We start from the raw sequence: 16900 nt of genomic DNA, 5'->3' as shown, positions 1-16900 counted from the left end.
TGCTCACTATATTTCCAAATTCCATAATGTAAATATTTTATATCAATCTTCCACAGAGGAACAACGGGAGCAGCGTGGTGCGGCTCGGAGTACAGCGGACCGCCGTCCTACCGGGCACCGCGGAACGAGACCACGATCACGGTGACCGACTCCCTCCCCCCCCTCACCCCCCTCGACCTCAAGTACGCCGAGGATTCCCTCGAGGCCCTCCCCAAGCAGGAGGAGAAAGACCCCGACGAGCATCTCGTGACCATCGTCCACACAGACGCGCAGCCAGTGATAGTCACCGTGTCGGGCAGCCTCAGCGAAAACGAGACGCACCCGCAACAGACAGAGATAGATATACTCGCGCACTTATAACCCGCGTTGTGGATGGGAACTGAATCGGGGCCGTTTTCAAATTAAGAACGGCCGTGTCAAGGTTAAGATTGCAGGGTTGTGATGTGTAACGATGCGGCGTGATATTCTGGTAGTTTTTTAACTAGAACTGGCAGAGAAATTTAGCTTTTCTCAAGTAAAGTTGGTTAGTATCCTTGCGAATGAATATGTACCTTATACGTTTATAGATAAGTAAGTTTGTGTAAATACAAAAGCACTGAGGTTATGCTTATTAGAATTACAAAAGTTGTGCCGTGTATATAAAACGAATGATACAAATTATACTAGTGTAATAAATGTTTAACTAATCAGACTCGATTATTAAACTTTTTAGACCAAATCCTTTACCGTAATGTACAACTTATATACTTACATAATTATTTCCAATTTTAGTGCCAATGGTTGTTTTTTTTATTTACTTTACCTAAGATTTTTTGTGTTAACTAAATCTTTAAAGTATAGTAATATTTATTAGATACGCATGTACCTACATACATAAGTATAATCTGATTATGCATGTGGCTTAGGTATTTGAATCGATTTTTGGTAGCTTGCTGTTATCAAACCAGCTTTGATTTCATATTCATACAGCCAAATCCATCAGTCACCATATAAGAAGATCTAAATACTTACATGAATATCTTATTTTATTTCTATATTAATATAGGTACATTCATGATATAGGTATCTTGAAACGAATATAAATTTATCAGATTGCACCAATTTATCTTACCTCTCATTAATCAGTAAACTACCCAGTAAGTAGGTACTTTTTATTATTTTAATCCCTAAAAGTGCTATTTTAATAGAGACGAGACATTTATTTAAACGATCAATGATTATTTATTTAAATTACTTACAAGCATAAGTTGTATTCTTAAAATATCAGTGCTTAAAAAACAGTTTTGGGCACAGTTATTTTGATTGTTCCTTAGATCTCTATGTTTCATGCTATCATTACAATCTAAACTTAAAACTATTATAAAAAAATCAAACCTCCTGTAAATGAAACTTAGCAATTTTACCGAAACCTTTTTGTTTTTTTGGAAAGCAAATAAATTGCAGGATGTTGCTATGAAGGTTATTTAACTGAAGGGACATCAAATACTAAATCCTTACTTTTAACCGGGGACCATTTCCCACTCTCAACGTAATTATTATATTTTATTTTATAACACATAGCAGCTGTGTAAAGCATACTCGTTTTTACGGGCTTACAAAAGTTTCTTAAAAGTTTAGTCAGACACAAAACGTCATTTCATCAACTTTTGTTGGCCTTACTTGATTTCTCTTTATAACATCCTGTATGTATAAGCCTTATGAAGTTATAATGTACCATATATTGTTATAAAGCTAAGATTACCTATTTAAGAAATTGTAACAATATAGGTAAGATAATGTATATAACGTTACTTTTAATTTTAAGGAGTAAATAAAGAACTTTAGTGAAATCTTTGAACACTATTTTATTTTCATACCAACACACCTTAGGCCACTGTGCTCTCTTGTAAGGTAGGCAGAACTGCATTGACATAATGAGATCTATTCATTAATAAATATCTACCCCAGCCGGGTATCGACAGTCAATATTAGGGTTGGTTCACTGCGCAATCCGGAATTTGGCTATCAAACTAAACAGAGTATAACAGGATGTTACCACAAGTCAGGGAAACTTAATGGAAAACTTTTCTTAAATAATTGGTTTTCCATAGATTTTTTATAACAATATAAAATTTTAAACAATATTTATATCACAGACTCTCTCTATCTATATTAGTATGTACGTTTACTTTATCAGTAGTATAAAAATATCCGAGATGATTATTACGTACAGACTGAGGGCAGCTCGCAAACCTAATCGATTTAAAGGTTCAGAAATCGTAGCGAAGTATTTTCAAAGCAGCCAATTATAGCTGAACGAGCATTTGAACCACAAGATTAATTGAAGGAAAATGGGAAATCCCCAAGTTTTCAATTTGCATAAACCAATTTACCTACCTGCCCGCAGGAGCTGAGTCTACTATTCATGTTCATAAACTTAGATCATTATGAACTACTAGCTGTTCCCGCGAGCTTCGCTTTGCCTTAAAAAGTTTTCCCGTGGGAATACCGCGATAAAAAGTAGCCTATGTTCTTCTCTGGGTCTAGACTATACCAAATTTCATTCAAATCCGTTCAGTAGTTTTGGCGTGAAAGAGTAACAGACAGACAGATAGACACACGGACACAGTTACTTTCGCATTTATAATATTAATAGTTAGGATATCATGATTTATTACCTACGTTTTAATTTAAAATTTAACAGCTTCCGCCTGAGCAATTATTTTATGCATTTAGGTTCATTGTTCAAAGTGGGTAGTTAGAAAAATTGTAGTTCATGAAGTTTCAGTATTACTTACGTAAATTCAGTACAGTGGAAGTCACCCCAAGTTAAGGTTGTGCAAAGTGAATAACAAAGGTGTTTCGGATAGTGTGCGGTCCATGGCATAAACAAATTAGTTACAGACAAAAAAAAAACAGTTACAAAGATTCCGGGCGACAGTTTTAGTCGCAAAGTGAGGATGTGATTTTTCAGCTGTGATTTAGGGTTCTGTTTAGAAGTGAATTTAGAAAGAATTGTTGTGGTGTCGTTGAGCAAAGACAAGTCAGTCCGCAGCTACGATGTCCTCAAGTAAGTACTTATATCTATATTATACCTATTATAGTTTAATGTTCATCAGGACCCATCACGTCCTTACTGCTGCGGCACGGGTCTCCTTCCAATGAAGGAAGGTTTTTTTAGGCCTAGTCCACCACGCTGGCCTAGTGCAGGTTGGTGTACCCCAACACAAGCTTGTGCTGAGAGATGTGTCGGGTAAGTGGGCAACCCATAGTTTAATGTATCTAATTAATATTGGCCGTTTTATTCTTAACTAGATTACGTGGTCATGGCAATCAAGCTTTGTCAGCCTTATCAATTTGGGAGTTAATGGATGTTCTGTAGCCCTGAACCTACCTGGTTTATTACTGGTTTACTAGAATTGGCCGCGGAAATATTCAGCTTACCGCGTCTGGATGCGAAATAGATTTTATATAAGTTTAGTCGAGTTTGCATGGGTTTATTGAGCAATTTAGATTAAGTTTGAACATTCGTGTTTTTAAGTTGTCTTAAGGGAGGACATAGTGGAAAAGTAAAGTTGGGATTATGCAACCTGGGACGTGTTTAGAGTTCAACTTAAAAGTAACTTAACTACTCAGCATCAGCAAGGTTCATAGGTATAAAAATAAAATATATTTTATTTAAGTTACTGTTTATTTAACACTGTTTGCTAGGGTTGTTCTGCCAGAATCGACAGTTTTTGGCATTTTAGACTGATGGTTAAGTATAAGGGAGTTGGTTCTTAAAAATTAAATGGGAATTGGCATACCCTGCGTTGGATTGAAACGCTTTTAAATAATCAGAAGGTTTTTTAATCAGTTATCGATACTTATCAGTGTTCCGAAATACAAAATGTAAGTTTGTAAAAAAGAGCATTTTGTTGGAACGTCCACCCCCTACCCTGCATGCAGTTTTATCAAATAATTGAATCTGTTCAGTGATATGCCTTTCTTTCACATGTCTTTTAAAATAAACTCGCATCGTAATATTCATTCAGGCCTACCTATGTTAAAAATGCATCAATATATAAATAGTTATACATACAAAAACAAGTAATAATGTTTAATATACCTACAGTATATTAAATTACTAGCTGTTCCCGCGCGTTTCGCTTCGCCTTAAAAAGTTTTCCCGTGGGAATTCCGGGATAAAAATTAGCCTATGTTCTTTCCCAGGGTCTAGACCGCATGTATACCAAATTTCATTCAAATCCGTTCAGAAGTTTTGGCGTGAAAGAGTAACAGACATACAGACAGACAGACAGACAGACACAGTTACTTTCGCATTTATAATATCTGGTTAGTGGCTACCTGTGAGATAAAATACATGCTGTCACTCTCTGTTATAATTTTTTTGACAGTGACAGCATGTATTTTATCTCACAGGTAGCCACTAACCAGACATTGTGAAACAGGGCCTTAGTGTTATTTTTAATTGTTCGTAGGAATATAATAATCGGTCGTGATGATGATGAGGAATCCTAACTAATATTATAAATGCGAAAGTAACTGTGTCTGTCTGTCTTTCTGTCTGTCTGTCTGTCTGTCTGTTACTCTTTCACGCCAAAACTACTGAACGGATTTGAATGAAATTTGGTATACATACGGTGTAGACCCTGGGAAAGAACATAGGCTACTTTTTATCCCGGAATTCCCACGGGAAAACTTTTTAAGGCGAAGCGAAACGCGCGGGCACAGCTAGTATAAAATAAATTTGTGAAAACGAAATCTAAAGGTAATAAATAACTTACTTGGGCAATATACTTACATATTTCATATAGGGTAGAACACAACCAGTAATATAACATATTTTTTAATATCTGCCCCGAAGGGTATCCTACCTTTCCACACACCAGTCAGATTTACTATCCGCTCTGTAGAGCCTAGTCATAGACTGATACACATTGTACACACGTCAAACTATAGCACCATTATTTTTTGATCAGGGATTAAACGTCCGATTCGCAAGCCATCAAACCGAATACGATATAAGCTTGGGGGTCACTCTCTAACACGAAAAACTACGTTTCGGAGCGCTGCTGCGCGAGCCACGACTCTATCTCGTTGCATTAAACGTGCCGATTGCACGACAGTCTCGTTCGTTCGTTTTTCGTCAGTATAGAGTAACCCTTCTTGGCTAACGTAAGCAAATTCGCGTTCACTGCTCAATAGAGAAGACAAAATGTCGACGCGGCGTGAACTATTGACAGAGCAGTCTGGCGGCGGTAATGGCCGCTGAATAAGCTTTTATTTCTATAAAGTAGTACCTAAGTGCTGTTATGTTACATTATATTTTATTGGTCTAGTGTCAGATAGTTTTAGATAGGTACCTTATATTATAAATGCAGTATAAATATACATACATAATAAGTTAGTACTTACACAACTTACTCGTTAGTATCAGTTTACCTATTTACGTGAATGTAGCAGCAGGATCTGCCAAAACATAACTGAGTCGGCTCCGTATCTTAAACTGTAACTTCCTAGTTACATACCTGCAATCTTCATATTGTCGTGTTTGCTCCCCGAAAAACTCACGTAAGATCGAAATATTTCAGTCCCGTGGGTCAGAAATGCTTTAGTGCCACTAGAATCACGAATGGCACCAATAAAGCTGTACCGTTTACATTTTTAACGCGCACGAAGTCGAACAGGGCACCTTGCAGACCAGCTAGTGTAGGGTGAAAAAGTTTCGGCTTTCGTACATGTAGCCGAATTGTACATATACATACAGTAGGATAATACAGTCCGCCAAAAAGATATTAATGCCACCCCAGCGCAAACACTTAAATTTCTTAATCAGTAGTGGATTTATTATAGTTTCATAGTTTCTACTAGCATGTCTGTGACAACCTGACAACCACTAGAACGCGACTAAGGGCCAGTTTTTTGATCCCTAGTTAACTCAACCATTGGTCAAAAATGGCTACCATTAGTTAAAATCCAACAAAATTCGTATGCAGCTGTCATGTTTGACAAGTGACTTGACTAATGGTTAAAGTTGACCACGGATCAAAAAACTCGGCCTAAGGGTTCGCTATGTGGTTTGACATTCAGAATAGCGGCATTCGTTGCTCAGGGTACGCTGGACGTAGGTACTTATGTGGTACTTATACAAAGCACCTAGTTACAGGTTAATAGTGTTAATAACTTGATACCTCACTATAAGAGGCAATTTTTTTGTAACTTTCATAATCTTTAGTTTAAATAAATATTTTTTCATTTTTATTTAATAGCATATTATATTTAGCCGAAATCTTACTAATCACACGCCTATGAAACTTATTCCGAAGTCTGGAAGCTGAAAGTGTGTAAAATATGTATCAGCAGGTTGTTTGTGATTTGTATTAGCAAGTTTTTAATATAATAGGTTTTGAATTTTATGAGTGCCTAGGAAAGGTAGGTAAGTTCTTAACAGGTAGGTATAAAGTAAGCATTATTTTATTGGGGAGGTTTATACACCTAAAAACTCAGAAAAGGTTTATATTATTATTAAGAAGGTCTCTGACAAAACTAGTTAACTAGGTAATGTAATTTTTAGTAAATATCTTTTCAAAATTTAAATTCCATTAGTTAAGTACCTATCTCAAAACATTTACTTATTAGTTAGTTTGTATTTTTTTCCAAAACACACCCCGCTAAAGTGACATGTTTTCGCCAGTTTCCCACAATGTCTGCGCGTTTAGTTGAGCTGGCCGCATCAGTCGGGTTAGATCACTCTGTCTTCGGGGAATCACATGGATTTGCCCGCGATAGCAACCGACGTTTAGCGGCTGCCGAGAAGGGATGGCGACGTAGAGTACTTATCTGCTATTGGCCATATACATAAATTTTAAATGCAGTATACAAATACCAAAATTCGCGAAAAAAAATATGGTTTTCCATGGAAAAAAAATACCTACACTGTATTTTCACTAACTACACGAGCAATGAAATCCTGTTCTGTACTGTAATAAGCTCTCTAATAACGCTGTGTTATTGATACGGGGAAGCATCCTCTTGATCCTTCTGATGGTAGCAATGGTCTATGTCCGAAAAAAACAACGCTCATGGAAATGACGGCACTTCAGGACTTTTTCCACCGTCTCTACAGTGCCACAAACTTATCTGTTCCGGTGAGAGCGAACTAAATTGATCCATATCTTATTATTTACTAATGAATTATATATTAATATAGATTAGATGGGTTAATTAAAACCACAAGAGCGAATTATCACTACTGGCAAACTTAAAATCTTATAGAATGAAGAAATATTACACATTTACGTGAGCTGTCACCGGAACAGATAAGTTTGTGGCACTATATAAAAATATAATATGGGCAATAAAAAAAATATACCTACTTATGACAGGCAAAGCTATTCTTGTTAGAATAGGTACATTTGATTGTTTTGAGTGTACCTACGGTCAGCTTCATTACTACTTACTTTAATTAAAAACTTATGATTTCACACTGAAAATTGCTTTGATTACTTATAATCGTTGTCACCACTATATTGTACTATACCCTGTACAAGTGGCAGTGGGAGATAACATCTCACTTGCGGATACCGTTTACGGACGTATGTACGTACCTATGTACCTATAAACCTATGTATGTACAAAGTGTACCCTCGTCTAGGCGACTATCTACGTACATCGATCTATTCGCTATCGAGGGTGCCGATTTGTGGCCCTGATGTAAGGATTTAGCTCCAGCTTTACAAGTTTGTCTTTGTTGTTGTACCTAGGTAATATTAAATAATTTTAAAGTTGGAATTTTAAATTAAAATATAATAATAATAAAAAATATGTGGGGGACAGCTCACACACGGCCATACGACCCCAAGCTAGTGAGCCTGTGTTATGGGTATATATCGGACAACTGATATATCTACACAAATACATAGATAAATACATATTAAATATAAATATCAACACCCAAGATCCGAGTACAAATATCTGTCTTTAAACAAAAATATCTGCCCCAGCCGGGAATCGAACCCGAGACCTTCGGCTTAGCAGTCAGGGCCACTAACCACTATGCCATTCGACCGCCTTAACTAAACGTACCTAAACTACAGTGCTCCATTCCATAGTTCATGTTAGTGTGATTTCATTGAAGTACGAGTAGGTATGAACTTTCGTTAATAAGTAATTTAACATTTCGTCCTATCCCAAGATTCACAAGCACCATCCATCCCTTAACCTTACTTCGCAAAAAACATACTCGAAATCAGGGTGGATTAGCATAAAATATGCGCTCTTAAATATGCGCATAACATCTAATGTGTGCGACGGAAGATTACCCTCATAATGTAAGTGCAGGCGAGATCAGTTACAGCTAATGATGCGTCAACTAAAAATCTTTTTAAGGATGAAAATCGTAGGTTGGTAAGTACTATAAAGAAGTGTTTGAAATCCTAAAATTATAACTTAATAGGTGTTTAATATTAGATTAGTGTAGGTACGGTCAGGTGCAAAGAAACCTGACCCCCCTCTCACACTAACAATGCTTCTGAGGGGGGTCAGGTTTACTGCCCCTTACTGTACCTACCTAGGTAGAGTCCAATAATGCTCACCACTTTGCTACGGGTCAAAGATGGGAGTTCTATTTCTTCTACTAATTTAAGTCTTGCCTAAATGAAAGAATACGGTCAGAATCTATAATAAACATTTTTGGGTGTTGACACTTATTTTTTCTGTTACCTACAACTAAAACGTTAGCTTCTTTCTAGCAAGTCTGTTTAGTCTTAACACTAATTGGCATAAAAAACAAAACAAATACGTAGTTAAATTTATTTATTTTTTATGATACATATTCGTATATAAAATTGTCTAGTGAGGCTATCTAACAAAACTTGAACAATTTATACACAGCTTCAACCTCGAGAGTCATGCATTCCATTCAAAATAATTTTGCAATATAGGGATATAAGAATTTGCCTCAAATTTTACTGATTAATTAATCATTATAATTATATTCAATCCTTGAAAATACTAACTATTAATGACACAATATTAAAACATTCAAATACTTAATGTAACTCACAAGTTATAAGTTAAAGTCGTTAAAGTTTATGTCGGTGGATCGCTGTACAGTGACAAAATTAAAAAATACAAAATTATTTAAGAATACACAAATAGCGCTCACAAGCTTTTGATTTTGCAAAGGTAGGTATTAAATTTATGTAATGATTGGGATTATCGTATAATTTACCAGTGTTCGTTTTGTACCATGTTTTTTGAATAACACGTTATTAATATTTTGTGCCCAAAGAACGAAATAATGATAATAATAATATTATATCATTACACTATGAACACATCAGTAAAAATAAGTCGACACAAGATTTAACACACTTACTGTAAAAAAAACATTGAAACATAAAGTATTGGTTTAAATTCATAGGACATGGAGTAAAGACTATTAAAAACAAGCTCAATTTAATTGATACATAGAACACAAATAATCACTGGCAAAGAACAAATTATTTGCACCCACAAGCAAGTAGCAGATAAGGCTATTCAAAACCAGAACTTTTATTATGCTTCAGTTAAAATATTCAAATGTAAATATTATTTAATAATAATATATAAATAGGTACAGTGCTCCAAAGTTGATAATGCGCATAGATATCTTTCACAGATCGGTTGTTTTCTATTCTGTGACACATGATATTGGCTCCTATTTCTTTCGAACAAGGTGCAAAATGCAAGTGTTTTTTTAAGGCTCTTACGATTTAATGATTCGGGTGTGAAGATCTACATGTGCATTATTAATTTTGGACAAGTGTAAGTATATCTGTAGTGAAGTCTTTATGGTGAGATGTACAAATTGATTGTTTTATCATCATCGTCAGCAGCCCATGTATACCAAGATTATACCAACTGAGTTTTCGGATATAGCTAGACAAGAGTCATAGATTTTTAATGTTTAAAATATCGTGCTTTTATATCTTGAGTGTGAATTTATATTGCAATTTATTGAGAATCTTATTAAAGTTGTTTAGTATCAAAATCGTTCAACTCCATTTTAAATCAGGGCTCATTTTTCAATGGCATGATTCTGATGCTGTCGTGTATTGCGACAGCGACAGGTCGAAATTATACCATTGAAAAATCAACCCTACGGTAAAATGGTTCTGGCCAATTTTGATATCAATCAACTAACATAAAATATACACTTTGTTACATAATTATCGAGTTGAATTCCTGTTTATTTTGAACACCCCCAGCTGGTATAACTTCACTGGTGAGATAACAATCCGTAGCAGCCTTACGTTCATTCATTGTCTACCTGAAATTAACAGAAAAAGTGATATAAATATTAAGATCTAAGATTAAAAACTCATTGCTTACGTAAATATGGATAATACAGCAGGGTTTTTTTGTCAGGCCGTTCAAGCTCATTTAGGTTGACATTTGGTTGTATATTGCCTACCAGAAGTGTCAGAAACTGATTGTCTATTCCAAACAGTATACATCTTTCATAAACACCTCAGAACCATTTATACCAGACACTGAATGCTCTATTCTGAAACCGGCTGACAGTCATCTACAAGATGCTGTAACCGGTACCCGATGTGCAGTGGTATCTTTCCATGACTGTGTATGACATCTTTAAGTATATTTTGCCAGCAGATTTAACAGGTGTATGTGAGGCCGTCCACTTTCTTACAGATGCAGTCCCCGCTACATGAGTCAGTCCGTTATGAATATAGAAAAAAGACACTATATATCGCGATTCATCATAAATACGGCGCTATTATTGGTCTGCGTAAATAACAGACTCGTGGCGCGGGGCCAGGATTACCGAATACTGGATACTTGTGCTGTATGGATCCCAAATCCTTCTGCTGCCGGATGATGGCGAGCCATTCTTACAAATACCCAAATCCCGCAGCACGGGTCGGTTATCGACATAGAGAAACGTCCCTATATCGCGATTCACCATAAATACAGCACTGTGATTGACCCGTGCCGCGGAGCCAATAATACCGAGTACTAATACAGTCCCCGCTAAATGATTCCGTTATAGATATAGAAACAAGTCACTATCTCGATTTGCCATACATACAGCGCTGTGATTCACCCGTGCTGCAGGGTCAGGAATACCGAATGCTGGATACTGGAGCTGTATTTACGTCTATATGGATCCCATATCCCTTCGGCCTAGTTGAAAATGATGCCGCAGCTATCCTGAAAACAAAAGCACTCTACTGACCTCTTCTTGGTGGTAGACTCCTCCTTCTGCTTCTCCTCACGCTGCCGCCGGATGATGGCGAGCCGCGCCAGCTCCGCGCGCCTGCTCCGTCGCGCCCTGAGCGTGCGCCTTATACACTTTATCTATAAGATACTGTAACCTGTACCCAGTGTGTTCAAAGCAGTGGTGTTTTAAAGTAGATGGGCAGCAGATTTGACTGCTGTATTTTAGATATCTCTTGTTCTTACACATACAGTCCGCTGCATGGATCCGTTAAATAAACATTGCTATATCGCGATTCATCATAACTGACAGCTTATATTCTTACAGATACCTACTGTTCCCGCTACACGGGTCGGTTATCGACATAGAGAAACGTCCCTATACCGCGATTCACCATAAATACAGCCCTGTGACTGACCCGTGCCGCAGAACCAGTAATACTGAATACTGGAGCTGTATTTACGGCCATATGAATCCCAAATCGCTTCATATGCCGCAGCTTTCATGAAAACAAAAGCACTCTACTGACCTCTTCTTGGTGGTGGACTACTCCTTCTGCTTCTTCTCCTCGTGCTGGCGGCGCTTGGCGGCCTCCTCGCGCTGCTGCCGGGTGACGGCGAGCCGCGCCAGCCCCGCGCGCCTGCTCCGTCGCGCCCTCAGCGAACGCTTTATACACTATATCTACATACCTGATACTGTAACCAATACCCACGCCTGGTATTTAGAAGATGATAGCGAGCAGTTTTAACTGCTGTATTTTAGACTTATGCAGTCCCCGCTACATGAGTCCGTTATCGATGTAGAGAAACGTTACTTTATCGCGATTCGCCATAAATACGACGGGGATAACGGAACCGTGCCGCCGGGCCAGGAATGCCGAATACTGATTCCAAAACTATCCGGTCTAAGAAAACCAGCCCAAGATACATTCCCTGCAACACGGGTCCGTTATCGATGTAGATAAAATCACTACATATCGCGCTTCGCCATAAATTTGGCGCTGCGATTGAATCGTGCCGCAAGGCCAGGAATACTGGATACTGGAGCTATATTTACGGCCATATGGATCCCAAATCCCTCCGGGCGGCCTAAGAATTGGTTGTACACCGCAGCTTTCCAGAAAACAAAAGCACTCTACTGACCTCTTCTTAGTGGTAGACTCCTCCTTCTGCTTCTTCTCCTGTTCCCTGCGCTTGGCGGCCTCCTCGCGCTGCTGCCGGATGATGGCGAGCCGCGCCAGGTCCGCACGAGCCTGGTCTGTCTTGCCTTCAGCGTGCGCCTTCTGGTAGGCCGCCGCCGCGCGCTGGCGTTCGATCTCTTCGCGCTCGCGTCTGTGGAGGAGGTTTGGAAGTTTGTTATGGATGGAAAAAGATGGCGTGACTGTGGTTTGAACGCTTTGTGAGCGTCTGTGATATACACTGAGCTGCACAAAGGGATTTTAAGATGTCTGCCTTGCTGAGGCAGTATACGGACAGTGACAGAGATAGATTTAATGTTCGTTTCTGCAACTCCGAATTAGTATATTTTTTAGGAGCTCCTCAACATAGACAGCTGTCAGAAAGTCTATTTATGCATTGCTGAATGTACTTCTCCCAAGGCTAGTTGCCTTTCTCATTTCATTCAGCAACAATCAGATACTTTTCTAAAGTACAGCGGTCTGGCTTAGTTGACAGTGGATATTTTTACATTGTTTACTATGACTAGGGTTTCTGATTTCTCGACCTGTTTTCGTTCTCGAGCTTCGAGAATTCTCGAGTCTTCTCGAGTCTCGAGCCTTTCTAAAAAGACCTTTAGAAAAAGGCTTAATTAAAATAAAAAAACGCAAAATCTCCTTTTTTTACTTTGTCAACTTAATGACAAAGAAAATGCTCTACTAATACTCATAATTAGCTGTCTAGCTACTACTTATTACTAGTACAAGGTGGGCCAAAAGTAATCACCCTATTGGAAGTTGCTCTCATTTGTGAAAATGGCCGCCAATTTCAAGTCAGTTTTGATATTGGTGGACTAGACAAATGCAGAATACAAGTTCAGAAGCCGTGGAATGCTATTACTCCCTAAGAACGCGGAATAATTGTGTTTATTCAGTTTACGGGTCACCTTTTTTTCGTTTTATCTGTAATTTTTCCCTGCAATATCGCCCGATTTAACCGTTTCAGACAGTTTTTGTGGGGTTTTTTTTAAGTCCCGTGTTTATTTGAATAAACTCGTGTCTCTGGAAGCCTTTAAGGACAACATTCGACACGATTGCGAGAATCTCTCGCCCGAAGTTTTCGCTGAAGTGATGAGAAATGCCATAAAACAAACCCGTATGGCAATCAATTGTGACGGCGCCCATTTGGCCGATATCATCTTCTCGACTTTACCAATAAAATTGTTATGTTTCAAATAAACATAATCAAAAAACATAATCGAAGTTTTTCATTTAGAAAAAAATGAGAGCCAAACAACATCGGATGACTTCTTTGGTCCACCTGAACTAAGAAACAGTACGTAACTATTAACTACTACGTTATCTTTTAATCATTAATTGATATCAGTACAGCACTAGCTTAAATTGAGTGAGACATAATATACACGCGAATGGTATGCGTGTGTGTTGTTAAGCGGCGCAGGAAAAATCGAATTGAATATTCTTAATTTTTATCTCAAGGCTCGAGAGATTCTCGAGTCTTCAGATTTTTTTCTCGTCTCGAACCAAGCCGAATTTCTCGAATCTTCTCGAGCTCGAGAAATCTCGAGCAGAAACCCTAACTATGACAATGAAGAATCAGCTTTTTAATGAAGAATCAGCTTTTTCCTAAGTTTGTAGTCAGAGGCAAAGAAATCTGACTTTACCTGACCCCTGACAGTGTGACAATGCTATGTGAAATGGGTTAGGTCTGGTTGTGTTAGACTGTACAATAATTTTACTATGTTTTTTTACCTGGAAAGCTGTGGCTTCTCGGGCTCGCCGGCCGTGAGTGTATTTAGACTAGATAATTTCTTATTTTTCTTCACTACTCGGTTGGGGTTTTCTACTTCTATCAGTCCGGACACTCCCTTTGCCTTGGTAGGGTGCTGAAAGGGATAGTTCAGAAAATTATAGTAGTTTTACAGATTTTTCTGTTTGGAAACAAACACAAATACACAGCATATAACATTTTGTAGTGTTGAGACATCATCTACAGTAATAGTTTCATAATTACCTATAAAAAAAATTATTGCCTCTAATTTCCCACAATGTTATTTCATACAGGAATCAGTGTAAGAGACAAATAATAATGACATCCATCAAAAATGCGCCATATTAAATTGACTAAAGAGCAACTTACATCTTCATCGGAGTCACTCTCCTCGCTACTGTCTCCAGAGCCGGACTTCGCTGCCTCTTCCTCTTCACTCGAACTGACATCACCATGCTCCTTTCTCCATCTGTAAATCACCATCATAGTCTTTGAGATACCTGTACATTTGAGCACAAATGGAGTGTGCTTTAATGCAATTGGACTGTGTGTTGGGTTTGCATTTCTATTGTAATCCATTCAACACTCAAACAGCATCTGTACTGCAATTTGCAGTTAAATTGGAGTAGAAATGTAATTTGTCTGTCCAGAACCTTAAAAGTTGATGCAATAAGTAATACAACTATCATCAGCTAGCATTTCTAACTGAATTGTAGTATTTTCGTAGGAGTTGGTACCATCAAAAACTAAATTCCTGCTTTCGTCATCTAGTTACCTACCTACAATGATCTAGCTATATATCCAAGGTACACTTTACAATTCAAAATTTAGAGTAAAATTTTGCCCAGCATTTCTTTCTTACTTTTGTTTTAATTCCTCCTGTTTGCGTTGCTCCTCTAATTCTTCAGGACTCGTGAATTTACGGTTACGGCCCTTGTGATTCGTGTACTTTCCTGCAACAAAGTAATTGCTTTACAAGGGAAGGTTACAGGGCAACAAGCCACGAAAAAAAGCACATTTTCATAACATTGTATGACATTGAAAAAAAACTATCATTGTATGAACAAACTTACCACGCGGCATCTTGAAATAGGGAGAACTGTACGGTAAAAGGAGAAAATCTGTAAATTCCGATTATGCGCTAATAGAATAACACCGAACAAAGATTATAAGAATGTATTTGCTGGTGTGGAAGAAACAAAATTGACGAATTTAGAACTGACGTGACGTTTTGATTTTTCGACGGATGTGATTCACAGAATAAAATTATGGCATGGCGGCTGGTTTACTAGTCTATGGTCTTACACAGACGAAGTCATCCATGATACTTTAGAATAATAACCCACCGTTTGTTGAGTTTTCTGGAATACCATTTTCATAATTTGTTGAGAAAAGAATTCGATTGATTTATTTACAAGATCTTGAGTGAATAAACTTACCTATTGTCATTTTCTGTTATCAATGTAGAAGTCTAACAACTAAAACCCGCAAAATATGGTCGTTTCTGGTTTCTGGCTGAAATTGACTAAAGCAGACTTTTTCAATCTAAGTAGGTATTGGGTATTGGGAGGTAGGTTCTAAAAATTTGAATTAGCATTTGGCATGAAGACTTGAAGAGGCCTTGAAATGTGGAAGTTATGGGAAAAACGCTTTCAATGCGCTAGAACGCTAGTAAGACTGCGGCAAGTACTTAAGTACCTATATTTTTACTAACTTTCGGCTTACTAACTCAAATACTTACCACTTTTGCTTTCTGTAGATAATGGTACAGTATTGCCCGTAACGATTTGATTACCGAAACCATTTTGTCTACCTGCTGCATGCTGCATTCGGTACCTTCACGAATAACTATCCATACCTAAATTTATTTTTATAGTAAATACCTCAGACTCTGACCATAAAGTGTAGACAGGTACCAAGGTATAAACTTTTTCACAGCCCCAAATAGCTTGAAGCACCTAATTAGGTACGTACTTGTTTTCAGGACTTAGTACTTACAAACTTCCAGTGCTAAGTCCTGAAAACTGAAGTGGATCCTAGTTAATGGTTAAATACGGGTTATTTAATCGATCAATTTACTTATATTTATTTAAGCGTAAATCCATAATCAATCGGTAGATATTTTATTTTTAAAATGTTAGTACCTACATATATAAGTAAATAACTGAAATTGTTAAAAAGTCTTAGCAAAATCGCAGTCTTTATTATCAGGAATTAATAGTTGCACTGTAGGTAATTGTGGTCACTTGACATAATTCTTCGTAAGCAAAACATCCCATAATAATTACGTTAAAGTTACCTACTTGGCAAACAAAACCGAGAGTCATAACAACTCGAACTGGTCTGAAGCCAGCTAGGACATAAATAGACCAGGTGCTTCTTGCAAGTTATTACTGACCAGTCCCTTAGGTCCTTTAGTATAAACTAGATATTTTTCTTATTTATACAGAGATGTACTTTGGGACAAGTCTATTATCTGCACATGTTTGGTTTGTACTGCCTGATGGAAAAAAATAATTAACCACCGATAAAAAATATAATGTTAACGTGTGTTTGTATATGTCTGTGGTATGGTAGCTCCCAAACAGCTGAACCGATTTTAGATTAGTTTTTTGGTCATAGGTGTTCTAAGCCATATTTTATCAAAATCAGCATAGCCGTTCAAAAGTAATGCGACTTTTAGTGTTGAATTTCGGAGGATTTTTAACGTTGGTTCGATTAGGTTAGGTTATTGATGATTAAGATACCTAGA

General features: G+C 37.5%; 2 protein-coding genes across 3 annotated transcripts in view; one reads left to right on the top strand and one right to left on the bottom strand.

Moving 5' to 3' along the window:
* The window catches only part of LOC125489755 (WAS/WASL-interacting protein family member 3), a 131166-nt gene extending 129329 nt beyond the window's left edge, over nt 1-1837 (top strand). For both annotated transcript variants that reach the window (XM_048626684.1, XM_048626685.1), the window contains exon 6: nt 57-1837. In XM_048626684.1, the coding sequence (XP_048482641.1) occupies nt 57-360 (304 nt within the window). In that variant the 3' untranslated portion in view covers nt 361-1837. The remainder of the gene's footprint in view (nt 1-56) is intronic.
* An 8350-nt stretch (nt 1838-10187) lies between these two features.
* On the bottom strand, nt 10188-15404 carry LOC105384317 (28 kDa heat- and acid-stable phosphoprotein). Its single transcript, XM_011554531.3, has 6 exons — nt 15222-15404; nt 15011-15101; nt 14518-14617; nt 14130-14263; nt 12346-12534; nt 10188-10294 (listed from the first exon to the last, which is right to left on the bottom strand). Exons 1-6 carry the CDS (start codon nt 15229-15231, stop codon nt 10291-10293), a joined length of 528 nt encoding a protein of 175 aa, XP_011552833.1. The 5' UTR covers nt 15232-15404; the 3' UTR covers nt 10188-10290.
* Between the last annotated feature and the right edge of the window lie 1496 nt (nt 15405-16900).

Source organism: Plutella xylostella, chromosome 17 (genome assembly GCF_932276165.1).
Source record: "Plutella xylostella chromosome 17, ilPluXylo3.1, whole genome shotgun sequence".
Lineage (NCBI taxonomy): Eukaryota > Metazoa > Arthropoda > Insecta > Lepidoptera > Plutellidae > Plutella > Plutella xylostella.
This window is presented reverse-complemented; position numbering and strand designations above follow the sequence as displayed.